General features: G+C 37.7%; 1 protein-coding gene across 9 annotated transcripts in view; it reads left to right on the top strand.

Moving 5' to 3' along the window:
* Positions 1–20,668, top strand: part of dync2h1 (dynein cytoplasmic 2 heavy chain 1) — a 474,884-nt gene that overhangs the window by 129,761 nt on the left and 324,455 nt on the right. For all 9 annotated transcript variants that reach the window (XM_072263133.1, XM_072263132.1, XM_072263135.1 and 6 more), the window contains 8 exons: positions 499–681; positions 1,558–1,740; positions 5,215–5,438; positions 8,862–8,971; positions 9,537–9,736; positions 10,717–10,981; positions 14,661–14,868; positions 18,678–18,807. In XM_072263133.1, the coding sequence (XP_072119234.1) occupies positions 499–681; positions 1,558–1,740; positions 5,215–5,438; positions 8,862–8,971; positions 9,537–9,736; positions 10,717–10,981; positions 14,661–14,868; positions 18,678–18,807 (1,503 nt within the window). The remainder of the gene's footprint in view (positions 1–498; positions 682–1,557; positions 1,741–5,214; positions 5,439–8,861; positions 8,972–9,536; positions 9,737–10,716; positions 10,982–14,660; positions 14,869–18,677; positions 18,808–20,668) is intronic.

The following is a 20,668-nucleotide window of genomic DNA, read 5'->3' as shown; positions in this document are numbered from 1 at the left end:
GTCTGCCAGCTAAATGATAAATAATAAAAGTTAAATTTCTAAGTAGTATTTATTGTCATTGTTGTCACATACAAAAGTACATGTGTGCACAGGTACTATGAAAAACTTACTTGTAGCAGCATCACAAGCACATAGCAGAAGCAGCATTGATAAGAAAAAACATAGATTAAACATAGATTATACACAATTTTTACAAGAAAATACAATTACCACCAAAAAGGTCTATTTTAGTGCAAAGTGATAATGTTGGTAATCTTTATTGGGTGCTTGGGGATCTCACAGAGATAATTAGATCTTTGCATGGAGCTGTCTTTTGGATCAGCAGTAGATTACACTTTGTTTTGCCGGTCAATTTTTTTCCTTTTAGGACTGACATGTCTCCTTCAAACTGCATTCTGTATGATTATCCCATAGGAGAAAAGGTACTTACTTCATCAATGCCATATGGCGGGAATATTTGTAGCATTGTTGTTAACAGTTTTCTACAATTTCTCTTAGGGCAATGCTCCAAAGCTGGTTCACACTCCTCTAACAGATAAATGCTACCTGACTCTCACACAAGCCATGAAGATGGGGCTTGGAGGAAATCCATATGGACCAGCTGGTACTGGCAAGACAGAATCTGTGAAAGCACTTGGTGGCTTGTTTGGAAGACAGGTTCTTGTTTTTAATTGTGATGAGGTAATTATTTAGAAGCTTTGTGTAATACATTATATGTAAGTTAATTATTATTGCCTTTCAGGCCAAGTATACAGTAGTGTTGGTTTTAAGGAGGGCATATCAGCTAATATAGTTAAATATCCTGACTTAAAATATGGTACTTATTTAAAATGGAAAACCGCTTCATGCCATTTGGACTAAAGTACTTCAAATTTTAGATCAATATTAAATTCTAATAATTCTGGAAGCTAATTTTAAAAGCAATTTATGATGTTTCTTATACCTGTTAATGTAATGGGGTCTCAGTTAAATGTTGCAGTTGGCCTTCATATCCCTAATTAAAACTGGAAAAAAGTCAGTGCTACTGAATTCAGTGACCACTGGAGGGGAACAAAGGTGTGTGAATGCAAATAATTAAAAGATTATCCTTGATGATAATACATTATGGAATGTGCAGATGCACAAGAATGCCTGTTTAGGTAAACTGCTAGAGGACTTGGTCATCAGTGAAAGTTTGCTTTCATGTGAGATACCAGGTCAACTAGAATTGATTGCAATGCTGGTTGAGTTTTCCCATATCGAGGTCAAGGGGATGTCAAATCATATTGGTAGAGATTAAGCTGGTCGAATCGTTGACTGTAGCTGAATGAAGTGCTTTGTAGTGATTAGGCTTCAATCCACATCAAGGACTGTAATGTCAAAAGTGGTATTATGTTATTAACAGTATTGGACTTTGCTAATTCCTGGCACAACTTACAGCAAGAGTTATTAAATGCTCTTCAATCAACATTGCAAGATTCCTATGTACTTACTGAATGGTGGTTTACTTTATAACATTTGAATCCCATGTTTGAAGCAATTATTTTCATCTTTGGTTTCTTATCCTTATTCTTGAAGGGTATTGATGTGAAATCAATGGGCCGAATTTTTATTGGTTTGGTGAAATGTGGTGCGTGGGGCTGCTTTGATGAGTTCAATCGTCTGGAGGAAGCTGTACTGTCTGCTGTTTCAATGCAAATTCAGGCTATTCAGGATGCCCTGAAAAATCACAGGCGGTTCTGTGAGTTGCTGGGGAAGCAGGTATATTTCTTCATTTCACAGGGTAAAAATTCTTTTTAGTCATATTTTGAAACAGCTGGCATTAAATAATAGAAATAGCAAGTTTTAATACGATTTAATTAGTCTGCTGTATAAAGGGTTTCTATAAAGGAATCAATTGTCTGCTGTTTCCTACAATCCAACACAATGATTTTCCAGGTTACTGTGGAGCTTTAATGCGATGCTCTTGTAATGAATTTTGCGACCACTAGTAAAGCCTTTTTCCATGCCAAACATGCAAGTAATTCTATCATTCCTTATGCTTGTTAAAAGCATTGCTGGGAGTAATTAGGACACATTAATTCAAAGTGTAACTTTGAAAGCCTGTTTGGATTAATTGCTTGTTCTACAGTAAAGGGGGCCTTACTGAACAGGTCTGAGCTCAGTATTGAGTACGTGACTCAGGTAGGTCCCTTCCAAGTCATTATTTATTGGCTCATTTTTGGATCTTTCAATCACCTTCCCAGCCGCTGGCACCAAATGGCTGACGTAATCAAGCTACTGCTAACCAACTATCTTCTTTTTCTTGTGCTGATCATATGATATGAGCTTCAGTTTCTATCCAGTGCAACCCCTTTTGACTGCTACTTTTAGGCACTTGAATTGTTAACATTCTCTGCCTTTACAGGAAATCACAGATTCTACTACTGCCAGCTAACCCTTGAATCCTTGGTCCTAGATCCAGATCCTAACTTAACCCTAGATTTGCTTGACTTGTTCCTTGAAAGAAAGGCCTATTCTGTAGCACTCACCAATCACCACGCTTCAAAAACTGGGTCTCTGCAAATGGATCCTTGACTTCCTTGTCGGAAAACCACAGTCAGTGTAGATTGGTAATAACATCTCCTTGCTGACAATCAACACCAGAGCAACTCTCAAGTATGTGTGCTTTGCCACACAGTCATGAGTGTGGAGTAGAGTAGAGCAGTGGGCTAAGTACAGCTCAATTGCTTGCCATAAATTCACCGATGGCACTACTGTTGTTAGTAGAATCTCAGATGGTGGTAGGAGGGCATACAGGACTGAGATAGATCAGTTGGTTCAGGCAGCATCTCTAGGAAGAAGTACAGTGGACGTTTCAGGCCGAGACCCTTCGCCTAGTCCTGACGAAGGGTCTCGGCCTGAAACGTCGACTGTACCTCTTCCTAGAGATGCTGCCTGGCCTGCTGCATTCACCAGCAACTTTGATGTGTGTTGCTTGAATTTCCAGCATCTGCAGAATTCCTGTTGTTTAGATCTGTTGGTTGAGTGGTTTCCCAACTACAATCTCACACCCAACATCAGCAAGACCAAATAACTGATTGTGTACTTCTGGAAGGAGCGGTCGGAAAAGCATACACCAGTCCTCATTGAGATTTTAGTGGTGAAAAGGATGACTATCTTCAAGTTCCGAGGTGTCACCATCTTGGAGGATCTGTTCTGGGCCCATTGATGCAATCATGAAGATGGCATGGCAGTGGCTCTACTTTGTTAGGAGTTTGAGGAGATTCAGTGTGTCACTAAATCTTTTTAAAATCTCTATTAAGATCCTGGCAGTTTGCCTCACAGGCTGGTATGGAGGCTCCAATGCATAGGATTGCAAGAGACTGGAAGGGGTTAAAATCTCAGCCAGCTTCATTATGGACACTGCTCTCCCCACCATCGAGGACAACTTCAATAGAAGGTGCCTCAAGAAGGAAGCATCCATCAGTAAGGACCCTCACTATTCAGAACACCCAGGTCATGCTCTCTCATCAGGGGGAGGTACAGGAGCCTGAAGAAACAGATACAGTAGCTTTTTCTGAATGGTCTGTGAACACTGCCTCAATATTCTTTTTTTGCATTATTTATCCATTTTGTAATTTATATTTGCACATTACTGCCACCAGAAAACAAAAAATTTCATGGCATATCTGATTTTGATTCTGATGGAAATTTTGCCTTTATCAGCCACAAATTTGTTGAGCACTTGATTTGAATATGCATTCTCAAGCACCTCCAGCCCCCTCCAAGACTTCCCCCCCCCACCATTGATTGTAAGTCTAGAGACATTAAACATAGATTCACAGTAAAACTTGAGCATACATAAGAGATTGTCTCAAGTTGAAGCATCAGGTACATTGTTATGGTCATGATGAAGGTCATGATTATGGTTGTGATGAAGGGTCTCAGCCCGGAACTTTGGCTGTAATATTATCTGATTTCCTGAGTTCAGTATTTTATGTGTGTTACTGTTTACACACTTAAGCTCTGCCATGGATCATTGATTGAATGGGTACACTAGGACTTCTTACAATACTTTTATATTAAGTGCCTGGATTCTCAAACTCAGTACTATCTAGTCTATTATACAAATAATATCAAACCAGAAATCTGAAGGAGCAGCCAGAGGACAGGTTCGAATGGTTCTATTTAATATCAGAGAATGCATATGGTATACAATCTGAAATTCTTGCTCTTCACAGACATCCATGAAAGAACAGACCCTAAAGAAGGACTGATAGAAAAACGATAGATCCCCAAAGCCCCCTCTCCCCCTCCCACACACAAGCAGCATCGAAGCTTCAACCTCACCCCACGCCTCTACCCACCTCAGCAGAAAGCGTCAGCGTCCACCACTCATCAAGCAATAGCAAAGACCCCAAAGAGAGACCGTGATCTGCAGTCAACAAAAACTATTTTACCTGACAGTTTGACATGCCACAGGCTCGCTCTCTCTCTCACTAACAAGGGACAGAGGGATTCCACCCATTTCACAGCGAAAGGGGAGGCTAACAAACAGTCACTGTTACAGTTGCAATCTGCAGCGTTGTTTTTTATTCTGAGATTTACAACTCAAGGATCGGCAGCAAACTCTCCCTACCATCAAGAGAAAGAGAGAGAAGAAGCGGTTGCTCGAGTACAGAGACCTCCGTCCATAGCATCTGCCGCTGAAAAATTATGATGTTCCTTCTCCTGTGATGCCTGAGTTGGCAGCACCGGCCTGGAAATGGTCGTCCACAGGGCCACACCCTGACATCTTACATGCCGTGCCTGGAGAATGTTGGAAATCAGCCGCTCGGTTGGTGAGCTCCAAGAATGGGAACTCATTGCCGCGAAAAACCACAGTTTGAGTGCTGTTGCAGATCAGGGACCTCGATAGAACCCCAGCTACCTTGAAAAAGAAAATAAGAGAAATTAAGGAGAGGAATTTGAGCGGTTTTCGCAATTGAGCTCAAAGAGGCAATCATTTGGTGCCAACTTATTATTCTTATAATGAATGAATTATTAAATAAGTTGCAATTGGAATCCCTTAATTTGTTAACTAAACATATCCACCAAAATGAGAGCATGTTGTTACCGCCATTGTTCCATTACAAGGATAGTTTGTAATTCATGGGGAATTGCATTATAATTTATTTTTATAATTACATTTTTATAGTCTAATCTTGTTATTTTAGTGTAAATGGTAATGAGCTGGCTTACTTATAATTTTAGGTTGATCTGGATTCGAATTCTGGAATATTCATTACCATGAATCCTGCTGGAAAAGGTTATGGAGGACGACAAAAACTTCCCGATAATCTGAAACAACTTTTTCGGCCTGTTGCTATGTCACGGCCTGATAATGAACTTATTGCTGAAGTGATTCTTTACTCAGAAGGATTTAAAGATGGTAACATATTGGGAAGAAAACTAGTGGCCCTCTTTAACTTATCTAAGTATGTATTCAAATACAATTTTCCTTTGTAATGAAATGTGTTAATTGTAAATATTTCTACCAGTTCTATGTTCATTTGGCAACAATGTCTTTGATATTTCTGTCAAGTAGAAGTAAAACTCATTTCAATGTATAATGGGCAGATTAATGTTTCATTTAAGTCTTCAACTTTTCTAATAAATTCTTATACCTCTTAAAGATCCTTGCACATTTTTTATTTCTTTAAATCCAGCCCCTTGTAGATCCTCATCTTTAACCTTCTAATCACATATTTTCACTTTCACTAAGGTTCTCTTACTAACTCAACTTTTCTTCCCTCAGTTTGTCTGCTGCCAAGGCCACCATCCCTCTCTTTGTTAGCTCCCATTTTTTATTGGAACACTCTTCTGGCTGGATTTCCATATTTGAGTCTTCAAAAATGTATGGCCAAGATTTCGGCTGCATGTGTTCTTTTTCACACCCAGTCCGTTTCAGCAATAACTACTGATTTTTATTAGCTCTTGATTAAGAAGTACCTGGATTTAAAAAATTATCAGCCTGTTTTCAAGTTGGCTAATAGTGTGTCCCCTCCACAGTGGCGTATATTTCACAGATCTTGAAGATATTTGCATTACTACATTTCTGACCTTTTAGATGTGCCTAATGATAAATGCTCTGCCTTACCTTCAGATACCAAGATCCCAAATGGTGTTTTTTAAGATGTATGCCTTTGGTCACTTACTTAATATTTGTTTATGTGAATCAGTGCCAAGCTTAGTTTGATAATACTCCTTTGTAATTTTTGTTATTTTGTTGGAGGATAAAATTCCAAAGCAAACAGCACTAATGGCACTGTTGCCAATGGAAAGAAGCTGGATTTATAGGAATGGGAAAAATGAGAGCATCTTTAAAATCTTGAAGAGTTAATAAAAATTGAAGCCATGGATACATTTAAACAAAAAATGTGAATTTTAAATTTGTGTAAACTGGTTATCTGCTTTGGATCTGAAAAAGTGTATGTCACTGAAGTTTTATTTTATGATTTAAGAAACTTTGGAGGTTCTAGAAGTATTAAATATTTTTGTAGAAAATCCAATGAAGTAGGGCAGGCCAAGAAAAGATTACAGGCCTTTGCATCCAGAGTAATAAAGTGTAATGGAATGAAGTCTTTCTGCAGCTTTCAAAACTGTGATTATCCTCATCCAGACTGTCATGTTTATTTTGAAGCACATAATTTAGGAGATATACATTGGTGCATTGATTGAAATGTTTGCAATATTAAGGGCAACTGATAGATGGGGGTGTACTATTTCTCTGCTGAGGAATTCAGGACTAAGCAATATTTAAGAATTAGAGCTATACCTAAGTTAAGCACTACATGCATAGGCTGGTGGAGGTTTAGCGATCTCATGATCAATTGTTAATCCGAGACTGATTTTTTTTTGTTGTCCAGTAAATATTATGAGGTATTGGGCAAAGGGAGCTATTATAGAATCAGATTACAGAAAAGTCATGATCACACCGAATGATGGACAGGCTTAAATTATTTAAATGGTTTTCTTTTATTTCTGTTACCACCAGGAAATTTGGAGTTATTTACAATGTAGAATAATTTGTTTATTTTACAGGAGAAGATAAGACTCTCTAAATCTTGGTGGACAATATAGACTTGATGAGGTGGTTACAATTTTTCAGAGCATTTGCCTTGTATGGCTGCAAAAATGAGGAGAGCTTGTTGAGGAACAGATAAGATGAGAGACAGAGGTTTTACAAGGTCAAATGGTTGAGCAAATTAACAATTGTAAATACAGAGTTCAGTCAAAGGACCAAAGATTAGCATAAGACAAAGAACATGGATATATATGATTTGTAAAGGGGTGGATGAGTATATGTTCAGATGTAGTTGTTGGATTGAAGTAGTGAATCAGGAGAGTTCTGAGAGGAAATCCATGGTTTAAAGGTAGCAAAGTTTTAAGTGGAAAGGCTGTGAAAGAATGAGAGGGCAGTAAATTCAAAGAGAGAGTGGAAATGGAGTTAAGGGATAAGATTGAAATTCCCTACGAGTGTTGCTGTCTCACTTCCTCAGTCATTTGTATGTCAGAGAAGTAGAAAAATAGGAGCGTGGTTAAATGTAAAGGGTGCTGTATGTAATGTTAGGAGAGAAAATGAAGAGATTAAATTTGTAGTGGAAGACATCACAAAAAATTAGTCGTATTAGAAAAGAGAGAGTAGGAAATGCAAAAGACTAGAAATAAAGAGAGAGAAGAAAGTACAATAGGAGGGAAAGGGTATTGAAAGATGAACGATATTAGCAGGAGCTTGAGAGAGATATGATGGAAAGATGACAGTATAAAGGAAGAGTGTGAGGAAGACAAATAAGAAAAGAAAAGCTGGATAGAGTAGAGGAGATGGGAAAGGAGGGAAGAAGTGTGAGTGAGAGAGAATAATGGCTCAGGGAAGAATAGAGATAAAGAGAAGTGGTGGTGAAAAGGAAGACAAGCAAGAAACTGACTGGGAAATCTTGGAGTAGATAAACTAAAATTTAAACACAGTTTTTCCTTCTAAATGTTGCTGAACTGCTAAATGTTCTAAACTAACATTTGCATTATTTTGAAATTGTTTCTTTGTTAGAAGATGATAGTACAAGTTGCTTTCAAGGAATTATCTAAGCTTTCAATGGGTAATCTGCAGGAGTGAACGATTATTGGAAAACAATGTATTGAGTAAGATGTTAAAAGAATCCTGTCCGTCATCATTTGCTTCTTCAGGACACTATTTGAAAAACAGGCATTGTCTTTAAGTTCTGGGGCTTCATTGTTCCTGAACTGCCAGCACATGAACGGTTTCTATCCCAGTTTAATATCTTTCCTGGACAAATTGACTAATGCATAACAACAATGAATATGCTTCTGATGCAAATGATTAATTGTGTGATTTGTGGATGCCTAGCAAGTTATATTGCAGTATTGCAGGCAAACATTTGCCATTTGTGGAGAAAGTCAGGAAAAATGTGAAAACATCAATGAGGAAAGGGAAGAGTGTCATAAAAAACTATTAGAACAGACTGGTGCAGGCTGTCATTTAATAAAATATTGTATTGGTTTCTGCTTTCCTAAATTAAAGGAGGAGTTATAAATAGTATTAATTACTGTGTCATGTAATTGTTACTGACTTTTTATTTTGTTAAACCATCTATTTATAACATTACAATTTTATGGAAAATACTGCTGATTTGCAAATAGTGAGAGTGTGTGATGGATTTGTGATATAGCCTCAAGAGCTTGCGTTCAGCCCTTTAGTCCTTGATATTCCCAATATCTCTAATAAGGAGGGCACTAGACCATGTGGCATACTTGCAGGATATATCTTTTTTAAAAGACCCAAGGTATAAACTACTTTATCTAATTAGGTTTTTATTTAAGGTATGTTTATGGTGGTATTTCAGAGAGCTCCTTATGCCACAGCAACACTATGACTGGGGTCTGAGAGCATTGAAGACTGTCCTGAAGGGTTGTGGAAGTCTGCTTCAGCAGCTAAAAAAAAGCAGAAGAGAAAGTAAGGCTTACAGTGATTTTTAATAATACTCTTGTAACGTCTGTAGAAATGTAACATTTGTCATTATCAGTCAGCTCTGCTTTAATGTATATGCTGTGCTCAAAGAAACAAATGATTTAAACTATTTCAGTAACTAAATTAGAAGGAATATATGGTGTGATGCTAAAATATGGAACAAAACAGTAAATGATGCAATATATAACATGTTTGTTTAATACATATCATTAAATGTAAATGAGTTTGATTGGAAGTGTTTTAGTTTACATAGTATGATATTCTATAAACTAGATATATATATCCACTTGAAACTGAATACAAACTGCACCACCAGTGCGTATTTACATTAAATGCATAATTCTCTTTGATATATTAAATGATATTACATATTTTTCAGTACTTTCTATTGGAATTAGCTTCCTTATGGGAATGCAAAGAAAATTTAAAAAGTAGATGTTAATGCTTTGTTGCTTCATGTATTTTGTGCTGGGAGCTTACAAATCAGCTCAGGAGTTAAGATGCATATTGGAAAATGTGAATATTATTTCCTTATTTCTTTGTTTTACAGTTGATGAGAGTCATATTGTAGTGCAGGCTCTCCGTCTTAATACCATGTCAAAATTAACATTTGCTGATTGTACACGGTTTGATGCTTTAGTGAGAGATATTTTCCCTGGTGTTAACTTTAAAGATGTTGAATATGTTGAGCTGACTGCAGCTCTACATGAAGCATTTGAGGAAGCATACCTTGAAATTGTACCCAACCAGGTGAGTATATAAACAAATCTAAAGGCTGAAATTTTAATTGTAATACTTTTCATATTTTTCAATCTTATTATACAGCATTAATTGTCAGATGGAAAGTTGTAGAATAACTTGAATAATTTTTAAAATTTGTATTTGCCTTTGTATTTATATTTATTAATTTTATTTCTTACATCCAAGGGAGTAAAAATCTTTATTTTGCATCTCCATCGCAATGTATCAACAATAAAGAGGGGAAATGTAGGAGGATATTGCCTAAACACTAAGATTATATGCATAACCGTTTTGTAAACATGTATGGGCAGTCAGATACAAAATCAGATCAATATACAGTCAGATATGCAACAAGAATCAAGTCACAAAAGTATTTTTTGCATTATAGAGATTCCTGATAAATCAACCATTCAAGAGATTTTCAGTAAAATCTTCCACTTATATTAATCATGAATATATTCCACTTAGTAAATGGTTCACTTAATTGTTAGCATGATCTTTAATTAGACATTGTGAAATTCTCAGAAAGCTACAAATTTAATACGGTGTTGACAAATACTGTATATTAAATTGAACAATTATCGTTTAAAAACTGGTATTATGTATTTATATTGTAAAAGAATGATTTTAATATTCATGCTACATAAATCAATATGTAATGTTATTGTTGATGTTAATTTTGCACTATACCTTTGTTACTAATGTACGAGTTATATACTCCTCTTAGTGTTTCTCATGCTGGGTGCAGAAATCTTTTTATTCCAAATTTAAGTTGCTGTAATGTTGTCAATTTTCCTGTTGTATCAGGCAATCTCTAAATTAGAGAAAACTATATTTTATTTATTTGAAAGAACCAGAGTATTCTCAAAAGAAACAATGATGCGTTTTGTCTCTTTTCAAATTTATGTAGCCATTAACAATCTTTTGTATTTAGGTGTCAATTTAATTTTATATTCTTTGCTAATATTTGTACATCTGCTACTTTGTAGATAAAAAAAGCTTTGGAACTTTTTGAACAGCTACGCCAGAGAATGGGAGTAGTTATTGTGGGGCCAAGCGGTGCAGGAAAATCAATTCTGTGGCGAATGCTGCAGGCAGCTCTTGGCAAAATAAACAAGGTGGTGAAGCAGTACACAATAAATCCTAAAGCCATGCCACGCCATCAGCTTCTGGGACACATTGACATAGATACTCGAGAATGGACTGATGGTGTGCTGACGAATAGTGCCCGTCAGGTTGTTCGTGAGCCACAGGGTAAGTGCTAATGAACTGCAGAATAAAATAGTCAAAGTTTGGCAAAAAGTTGAAAGGATTATGTTCACTGATCAAAATGGATAGATGTTATATTGCATTTTCCAGGGTCTTACTTGAAGGCATATATTGAAATCAGTTTGCAATTTAAAAATAAGTACTTATTCTAACTTGTGTTGTCTTTAATTAATATTTGTTAAGTGGAATATTGATTTTTATAAGTTCAGGTTAGAAATTGTCCACTTGAATTCATAAGGAATTCATAAAGAATGTATGAGTTGTGAAATGCAGAACGGGAAAACAAGATCAAAGTACGTTTATTCTCTGTTGCTCTTGCTCTCACTACCTATAAAAAGTATTCACCCACCTTGGAAGTTTTCATGTTTTATTGTTTTACAACATTGAATTGCAGTGGAAATAATTTGGCTTTCTTGATACTGATCAACAGAAAAAGACCTTTAATATGACACAGCAGATCATCACCGGTTCAGCCAATTGGTTCCAGAAGGCACATAATTAGTTAAATAAAGATCTGTTTTTGAAGACCTGCATGCAGTCAAGGTGTTTCAATTGATTGCAGTAAAAATACACCTGTATCTGGAAGGTCCAATTGCTGGTGAGTCAGCATCCTGGCAAAAACTACAGAATGAAGACAAAGGGAGGAGGGAACGTTGACTCAAACCATAAGAGGCCTGTGTCGGGCATTTTCATACCTTACAAGGCGCAGATTGGATAAAAGAACTCTCCAAGCAACTTCAAGAAAAGGTTATTGAAAAGCACAAGTCAGGAGATGGTTACAAGAAAATTTCCACTGACTATCCCTTGGGGTACAGTTAAGTCAGTCATCAAGAAATGGAAATAATATGGCACAGCTGTAAATCTACCTAGAGCAAGTTGTCCTCAAAAACTGAGTGACCGTGCAAGAAGGGGTCAATGAGGGAGGTCCCCAGTAGACCTATGACAGCTCTGGAGGAATTACAAGCTACAGTAGCTGAGATGGGAGACAGCACATACAACAACTGTTGCTCAGGTGCTTCACCAGTCGCAGCTTTATTGGAGAGTGGCAAAGAGAAAGCCACTGTTGAAAAAAGATTACGTGAAATCTTGGCTAGAGTTTGCCTGAAGGCATGTGGGAGACTCTGAAGTCAGCTGGAAGAAGGTTCTATGGTCTGATGATCCAAAATTGAATTTTTTAGCCATCAGGTTAAATGCTATGTTGAAACACCGCACATCATCAAAAACATACCATCCCTACTGTGAAAATCCTGGAGGTAAACCTGATGCAGTCTGCAAGAGAACTGTGACTTGGGAGAAGATTCATTTTCCAGCAAGACAACGACTCCAAGCATAAAGCCAAAGCTACACAGGAATGGCTGAAAAACAACAATGTTAATGTCCTGGAGTGGTCAAGTCAGAGTCCAGACCTCAATCCAATTGAGAATTTGTAGCTGGACTTGAAAAGGGCTGTTCACTTACAATCCCTATGCAATCTGACTGAGCTTGAGCAGTTTTGTAAAGAAGATTGAGGAAAAAAAAGCAGTGTCCAGGTGTGCAAAGCTGTTAAGAGACTTACCCCCACAGACTCAAGACTGCAATTGCTGCCAAATGTACATCTACTAAATACTAACTTGAAGGGGGTGAATAATTATGCAATCAATTATTTTTTGTTTTATGTTTGTAATTAATTTAGATCACTTTGTAGAGATCTGTTTTCACTTTGACATAGAAGTCTTTTTCTGTTGATCAGTGTCAAAAAATCAAAATTAAATCCACTGATTCAATGTTGTAAAACAATAAATTGTGCAAATACAAAAGAAAAAAACAATAATAATAATAAATAAATAAGCAATAAGTGTTGAGGACATGAGATGAAGAGTCCTTGCAAGTGAGTCCATAGGCATGGGAACAGTTCAGTGATGGAGTAGGTGAAGTTATTCCTGCTTTTCAAGAATCTGATAGTTGAGTGGTAATAACTGTTTCTGAACCTGGTGGTATGAGTCCTGAGGCTCCTGCACCTTCTTTCTGATGGCAGCGGTGAGAAGAGATCATGTCTGATGGACTGGGCTATGCATAGTGGATTTTTAAGATTTCACATTCAGGGGCATTGGTGATTCCATACCAAGATGTGATGCAACGGGTCAATATACTGCTCACCAAACATTTACAGATGTTTGTCAAAGTTTCAGATGTCATGCTGAATCTTCACAAGTAGGGATGCTGCTGTAATTTTTTTGTAATTTGCATTACGTGCTGGGCCCAGGTCAGAGCATCTGAATGATACCATGACAAGTGTTGTAGACCAGTATGAATAAAACAAGCTGGGTTAATATTACAGATGAATAATTAATATGGACTGAGTAATCAAGTTTCCTGAAGTTATAGAAGCATTGTAAAACAAAGGGTCTAACCTGAAACATTGACTGTTTTCTTCTCACAGATGCAATCAGACCTGCTGAGTACTTCCAGCACCTTCTCTTTCTTTTCGCTCTCCAGCATCAGCTGTTTTATTTGATTTTCCCTCTTTTCTCTATATTATTCTCTAACTGCCCCATTCATTTATTGATCATAACTAATGAAAATACTGAATATGAACTACCCTTTCCCTGTTATAGAATATGAAATTGTAATGTATACAAGCAGGCTATATTGGTTTAGGCTATGTGAGCAAAATTAGGCCATTCTGCCATTTGAGCCTGCTCACCATTCCATCATTGTTGATTTATTATCCCTCTCAATCTGATTCTCCTGCCTTCTCTCTGTAACCTTTGATGCCCTTACTAATTAAGAACCTATTAACTTCTTTGGTTGTGGGGTGGAGATTCATCTCTACCAAAGGAAGTGTAAGGTGCTCCTTCCCTCCAATAGCTTGCAGGTCACCCTTGGGCAAGGTGTAATATCTGCATAAACCCCGACCAAGGTCACGTGAAGCCATGGAATCAGGTGGTGGATGGTCGTAGGAGCAGCTGGTAGATATCACAAGTCCTGATTATGCGACTACTGATGGCAGACAGTCTCCGAAGGGTATTGATAATGGCTGGGTCACCGGTCTTGTAAAGACACTGCCCAGAAGAAGGCAATGGCAAACTACTTCTGCAGAAAAATTGCCAAGTACAAGCACAGAACTGGAAAGACCATGATTACCCACGTTATATGACTCAGCAGATAATGAACAGAATGTACGCTACTTGTGCTGGTGTAGTCGAGTGTCAGGAAAATCATGAGAGAATAGATTACTGGGAAATAAGTGGCGGGCTGGGGAGTGGATTGGTGTGATTGCTCTCATAGTTGACGTAACTTTGACGGCCCAGCTGGTCTCCTTACTTATGAATATGAATCCTGGAAACTATATAAGATGTCACACATTTTGAGTTATGAAGGCTGAACCGTGCATTGTTAGAAGATGAGGTATTATTTTTATTATATTTTGTGTTCATCTATCTGTAAGCCCTACAGCTTTTGTAACAGTTTGCTACTGCCATTAAATGAGCTTTAATAGTGCATCTTTGTTATTTTCCCTTTTCCCTTCTCTGTTTTTGCTATCCCCAGGAGCATTTAATTTTCAGCTTTGATTTTTCGGTAATCTCTTAGCAGTATTCCTAACCATATTTGCTTTCTCACCATGTAGAATTGCCTCCAGTTCTCTTGTGAGCAACACTAAAGATTGTACTATGCTTCTCTTTAGAAGTTCACTCTTGGATTATCTGTGATGGAGACATTGATCCTGAGTGGATTGAGTCCCTAAACTCTGTGCTGGATGATAATCGACTACTCACCATGCCAAATGGAGAAAGAATTCAATTTGGGCCAAATGTTAATTTTATGTTTGAAACTCATGATCTTAGCTGTGCTTCTCCTGCTACAATATCCAGAATGGGCATGATTTTCCTGAAGTGAGTACAATTAGCAGTCATTACTGGATCCAACTGTTTCATTTACTGTCTTGTACGTGGAATATAAATAGTTTCAAATGCTTTCTCCAGTGGGCAGGCAAAATTAGCTGCATGATTTCTTTAACATTCCATGTAGTAAATATATTAGCTTAAAAACTAGGGTAATATTTTTCACAAACATTATTGTGCATAGATGCTAATAAAGTAATTTTAAGGTGTGGTCACTTTTGTAACATCGAAAACTCTGCTATTATATAACAAGGTTCCATTAACAACAATAAGGTGATAATTAAGTGATGTTGATTGCAATGTGAATGCTCACAAGCACATTGGGAAAGTAAATCAGCATTAGATTAATCTGTAGTGTAAAATTGGACTACTAAAGTATTAAGCAACTCTAAAATAAAAATTACATTATTTGCTTTATATGATGAATTGGGGTAAGGTACATGCATGTGACTATATCTTAAAGAAGAGGTTTCCTAGACTGAATTGATATTACAAATATGAAACCTAGAGTGAATTTTATGCTGATAAGTTTCTGACACATAGCAGATATTCTTATTTTGAGTCTATAAAGTTTAGTTGTAAGTAACCCCAATCAGGGGAACATGAATTCTGCATTTACCCTATCAGGCAGCTTAAGAATGTCGTACGTTTCCATGTGATCACGTCTCATTCAACTACACTTAGTCTTTGCATTGTCTCTTTACTTGGCACCAACCTGTCTTCCTCAAAATCAACTTACACATTGTGTAATTGTGTTGCCGGTAGATACATAAGACTATAATATTAACATGTGACGTCAACTTTCATTTACATTAGGCATTGCAGGTTTCTCCTTATCATCCAAAAATGTAAGGCAACACAGTTGAAAATAGAGTTTGGAAACTTGCTTACCATATGATTAACCCCAAGAATGTATAATGTTCTAAATACTCCGTGAACGGAGGTAAGAACACATAAGCATTAGAGGCAGAAACAGGAATAAACCATTTGCTCCCTTCTGTCTGGTTTCTGCACTAACCTTGTATCCCTTGATTCCCTTAATATCTATAAATCCATGAATCTCTGGCATGAATATACTCAACAACTGAGCCTGTGCAGCCTACATGAGTAGAGAATTGAAAAGATCCGCTCCAGTGTTGTTGAAGAAATTTCTTTACATTTTTGTCTTAAATGGCAAATATTCTTATTTTGAGACTAATGTTTGGTTCTAGACTACCTCATCCAGGGGAATGTGAATCCTGCATCTACTCTATCAGGCAGCTGAAGAATGTTATATGTTTCCATGTGATCACCTCTCATTCATCTACACTCAGTCTTTGCATAATCTCTTCTCTTGGCACAAACCTGTTTTCTCCAAAATCAATCTGCTATTCACATTTCACTTAGTAATGCTTCTGTTAAGGTACCAATCAGGCCCCATATTTAATCAATTAGTCAAACTGAAAAGAATAAACTGCCGAATGCAAGAGGTAAATACAAGAGAGTCTGCAGATGCTGGAAATCCAGAGCAACATAGACAAAATGCTGGAGGAATTCAGCAGGTCAGTATCTATGGAAATGAATAAACAGTTGATATTTTGGACTGAGACCCTTCATCTGGACACAATCAAGGGTTTAGCTTTTGTAGAAATATTTGCTGTCATTTTGTTTGAAACAGCCTTGTAACTATATTTTGTAACCATTCTAAAGGAAGCATGTGGTGGCTTTTGTTGCTGGTGGTAAGGTTTACTCCTTCCCAAACATAGTACTGACAATTGCCACTGGTTTTAGTTCATGCGATTATGGAATATTATATAAAGCATATTTTGTCTGTTGTTACTGGGATTTGGGAAACAACAGAGTTAGGAGGCTTTTGTACAGCAGGGCCTTGAATAAATTCATTAAAGTAAAATGAAATACATTGTCAATATCGCTAAATAAACAAACAAGCAACAAGCAAACTGAGACTATGACGAAGAAAAAGTATCTTACTGAACCATTCCCATTCCTCATACTTGTCTGTTAAAAAGGCTTTTCATTCAACGTTCAAAGTAAATCTATTATCAAAGTACATAGACGTTACCATACTCAACCCTGAGATTTGTTTTCTTGCGGTTGTACACAGTAAATGCAAGACACAAAGTACGTTCAGTGAAAGTCTGCACCCGACAAGACAAGCAACCAATGTGCAAAAAGCAACAAACTGCAAATACAAAAGGGAAAATAATAAATAAGCAGTATATATCAACAATGTGAGATGAGAAGTCTTTGAAATGTTGTGGGAACAGTTTAGTGATGGGGCGAGTGCAGTTCAAGGATTCAAAGTACACTTATTATTAAAGTATCTATGCAGTTATACAACCCTGAGATTCCTCTTCCCATAGACAGCCACGAAACAAAGAAACACCATGGAACCTGTTCAAAGAAAACATCGAACACCCAACACACAAAAAAAGACCAAATCGCGCAAACGGCAAAGAAATGAGTGAGAAACACAGAATATAAAATATCAAACCACTATGTCAGTGAAGCAATCCAGGAATGGTTAGTTTCGTTCAGTTCAGTTTAGCGCTGTTTTGTTCGTTGACTGCAGGCTACAGAGTCAGTCTGCACCAATCAAAATTGTACAACATAGCAATAAACGAAGGAGTAAGCAGAAACCACAAATACATCATAACATGAACTACAGAGTCCACTCCACAAACTGCGTCGATTAAACCTTAACCAAGACCCAAGTCTCCAGGACCATCTTCTGGCAGCTTTGAGAGAGAGAGGGAGAGGGAGAGGGAGGGAGGGAGGGGGTGAGAGAGATAGAGATAGATATATATATATGTCACATGCAGGCACCTTCCTCCGGCAGCAGTGAGTGAAAGGGAGAGAGAGAGACTGGTTAAACACAGGCAGATGGCACAGGACACTCATTCACCTTCCACTCTCGTCTTCACTGATTTCAATCTTGATGCTTTAATCGGTGAGATTGGAGAGAAATTGACTTGATTACGGGCTTGCGCTCCATCTCCAGGTCACACACTCCTCTCTTTCTTTTCAAATCTTTTTATTGTTATATTATACAAAAAAAACACGAATACATTGAAGTAACAACACTCACAGTGTCTCAAAAAAGACATTATCTTAAAGATTGAAAAAAAATTTTTTTGTGATAACAAAAAAAACCTACTAAGCAGTAAAGTAAGGAAAAAAAAGAACCCATTAGGTGTACAACCCCAGAGTCATGCGTCATACAAAAAACTTCTAAACGCTCACTCCTCTCAAAACCTCACTGAACTCCCTCAGAGACAGCAAAGTGCCAGATTGCTCAATCAGCCCAAAACACACCATTAAAATGTAAATCCTAGGTTCCAGTAGTAGCAGAATTATATTTGAAAGAAGAGAAGTAAAAGAAGTAGTTTTGTGAACTGTCTGAAGGATGTCGTTTATCTTTGGTTGTGTTGTTCTCTGGTGCCATTTTCTTCCGACCCTCTGGTTATACCCCCTGATCCAAGAGCGTGATGGTTGGGGTGTAATAGCAGTTCCTGATGCTCCTGTGTGTTCCTGATGGTAGCAGCGAGAAGAGAGCATGGCTTGGGTGGTGGGTGTCCTTGATGGATGCTGCTTCCTGCGACAGCGCTCCATTGCACTCATCTTTACTCATTACTAAAAGAAATTTCCATGTTTATCATATACTTGACTAAAATGTTTTGACTTATTTGCTAGATTTCAACAGAATTTAGAACAAACGTGCAAATGTTGTAGCAAAATAAAAAGCAGTAACTTATTTATTTTACTATGCTGCAAAATGCCTGCTTGTTTCCAAATCTTAGTGATGAAGATATAGATGTAAATTCTTTGGTGAAGTCTTGGCTGCGAAACCAGGCAGATGAATGCAGAAACAATCTTGAAAACTGGATTGGCGACTACTTTGAGAAGAGCTTGAACTGGGTTTTGAAGCAAGTGAGTTAACTTTACAAATCCTAAATTCTTTTGCACAATATGGATAAGTATTTTTAGATGATAATGATGTTAAATAGAAGAAATATAAGAACAAATCTTCTACTTTTTCCAGCGAAAGCCTATAATGTAGGCTAAGGCACAACTATCACCTCACATGCATGAACTCCTCATAGAATCCCTGGCTCTTAGGCTAAGAAATCTGTTCACTCAGCCTGTGTAAGATTATATCTGCACAAGTACATGTAAGCTTACACAGTCTGTTAAAATCCTATTAAAATGACTGTAGAAATTGGGTATCATGAGAAAAGTAGAATTTTTTTTGTCAGTTAAGATTTAAAAAATTCTTTGTAAGTATTTGTTTCCAACACTTACTTTTATGATAGATGCAGAGAGATCTTGTATGTGGATGCAAAAACATTGGAAACATATAGAGGCAGTGACAGCTTTGATAATGAGACTGAAGATGGGGCTTCACTGGCTGTCAAGTACGATCTATTAGTGCATCAGGCCAGTTGCATTGAGAGTAGTTTGCCCTATAGTAGCAGTGCTGGACTTCAATATGCTGGGATTCAGGCAGTAGACTGTGTCCAGGATCATCTTAGAAGTAAAAGAGCCCATGGGCCACCAGCTTGGAATCTTGAGTGAGTGATGATCAGCTCCACACTTTTACACCATTGGATTATACCACTTAAATGCTATTTAAGTGAAGAAGTATTAGTATCCTCTGAACAATGTGACGACAAACCAAGTTATCAGACAATTGATGCTAATGAGAGAGATAAGGGAGACAAATGGAGAAACGTTCAAAATGTTAATGAGAGAGGAGAGAGATAACAGAAAAGAAACACAATTCAGAATATTGACAGACCGGTTGCTTTGAACCTGAACTGTTTGAAGTTTGATGGACAGGCGATACCACAGCAGGGGGATAAAAAGAACAGGTTCGCTAAGGCATGGGACAGACCACGAGATCACGAGATAACGAGACCCTGGAAGAGCGGTGTGCCCTGACAAGTTGGTGGGAGTTTGGAGGTCCGGTTTGCGGGAACTGACCATAGACGCACAGGGTGCAAAGGTACGATCGGTGGGAACCTGGTGTGTGTGTCCGCCCTTGCCTGGGTGCCGGGTTCACCACGGAAGAACGGTCGTTTTTGGAACGGAGGGGTCACAGTGATAGACGACATAAAAGGGTCCGCCCGAAACCACCTGTGAACATCAAAGGTCTGCCTGAATCAAATTTGCATCTCTCTCTCTCTCTCTCGCTCTCTCTCTCTCTCGCTCTCTCTCTCTCTCTCTCTCTCTCTCTCTCTCTCTCTCTCTCTCTCTCTCTCTCGCTCTCTTTCTCTCCCCCCCCCCCCAACGGCACAACAGTGATTACTGCGAACTGTACTCAGCTGAACTGAACTCTGCGTTACTTGAGACTGATCACTTTACCCCTAGACTGCGATAGAGCTTAGTTGATTCCTATTACCCTAGTTCTGTGTACATGTCTGTTTTATCTTTGCTAACCTGTTGCATTTATATCCTTATGATTAGAGTACTGTGTTACTTATTTCTTTAATAAAACTTTATTAGTTTCTAGTAAACCAGACTCCAACTAGTGGTCCATTTCTGCTGGTTTGGCAACCCAGTTATGGGGTACGTAACAACAACAATAACACTTCATATTTATTAATATACTGAACAACATCTAAGTATGCAGTATAACTTTGATCTTTAGTGTAATATCAGACGTGTGAGGTTCACATAGCATGGAGTGCCTACAGGTTATTTCTAGTGTTGCTAATTCTTACTAACACTGCAATACTAGAGCTAAAAATGATCATGAGGGTGTCCTGCTGATTCCTGGAGTTCAAAAATA

Source organism: Mobula birostris, chromosome 7 (assembly GCF_030028105.1).
Source record: "Mobula birostris isolate sMobBir1 chromosome 7, sMobBir1.hap1, whole genome shotgun sequence".
Lineage (NCBI taxonomy): Eukaryota > Metazoa > Chordata > Chondrichthyes > Myliobatiformes > Myliobatidae > Mobula > Mobula birostris.
The sequence above is the reverse complement of the archived record's forward strand: the minus strand, read 5'-3'. Positions and strand labels throughout refer to the sequence as shown.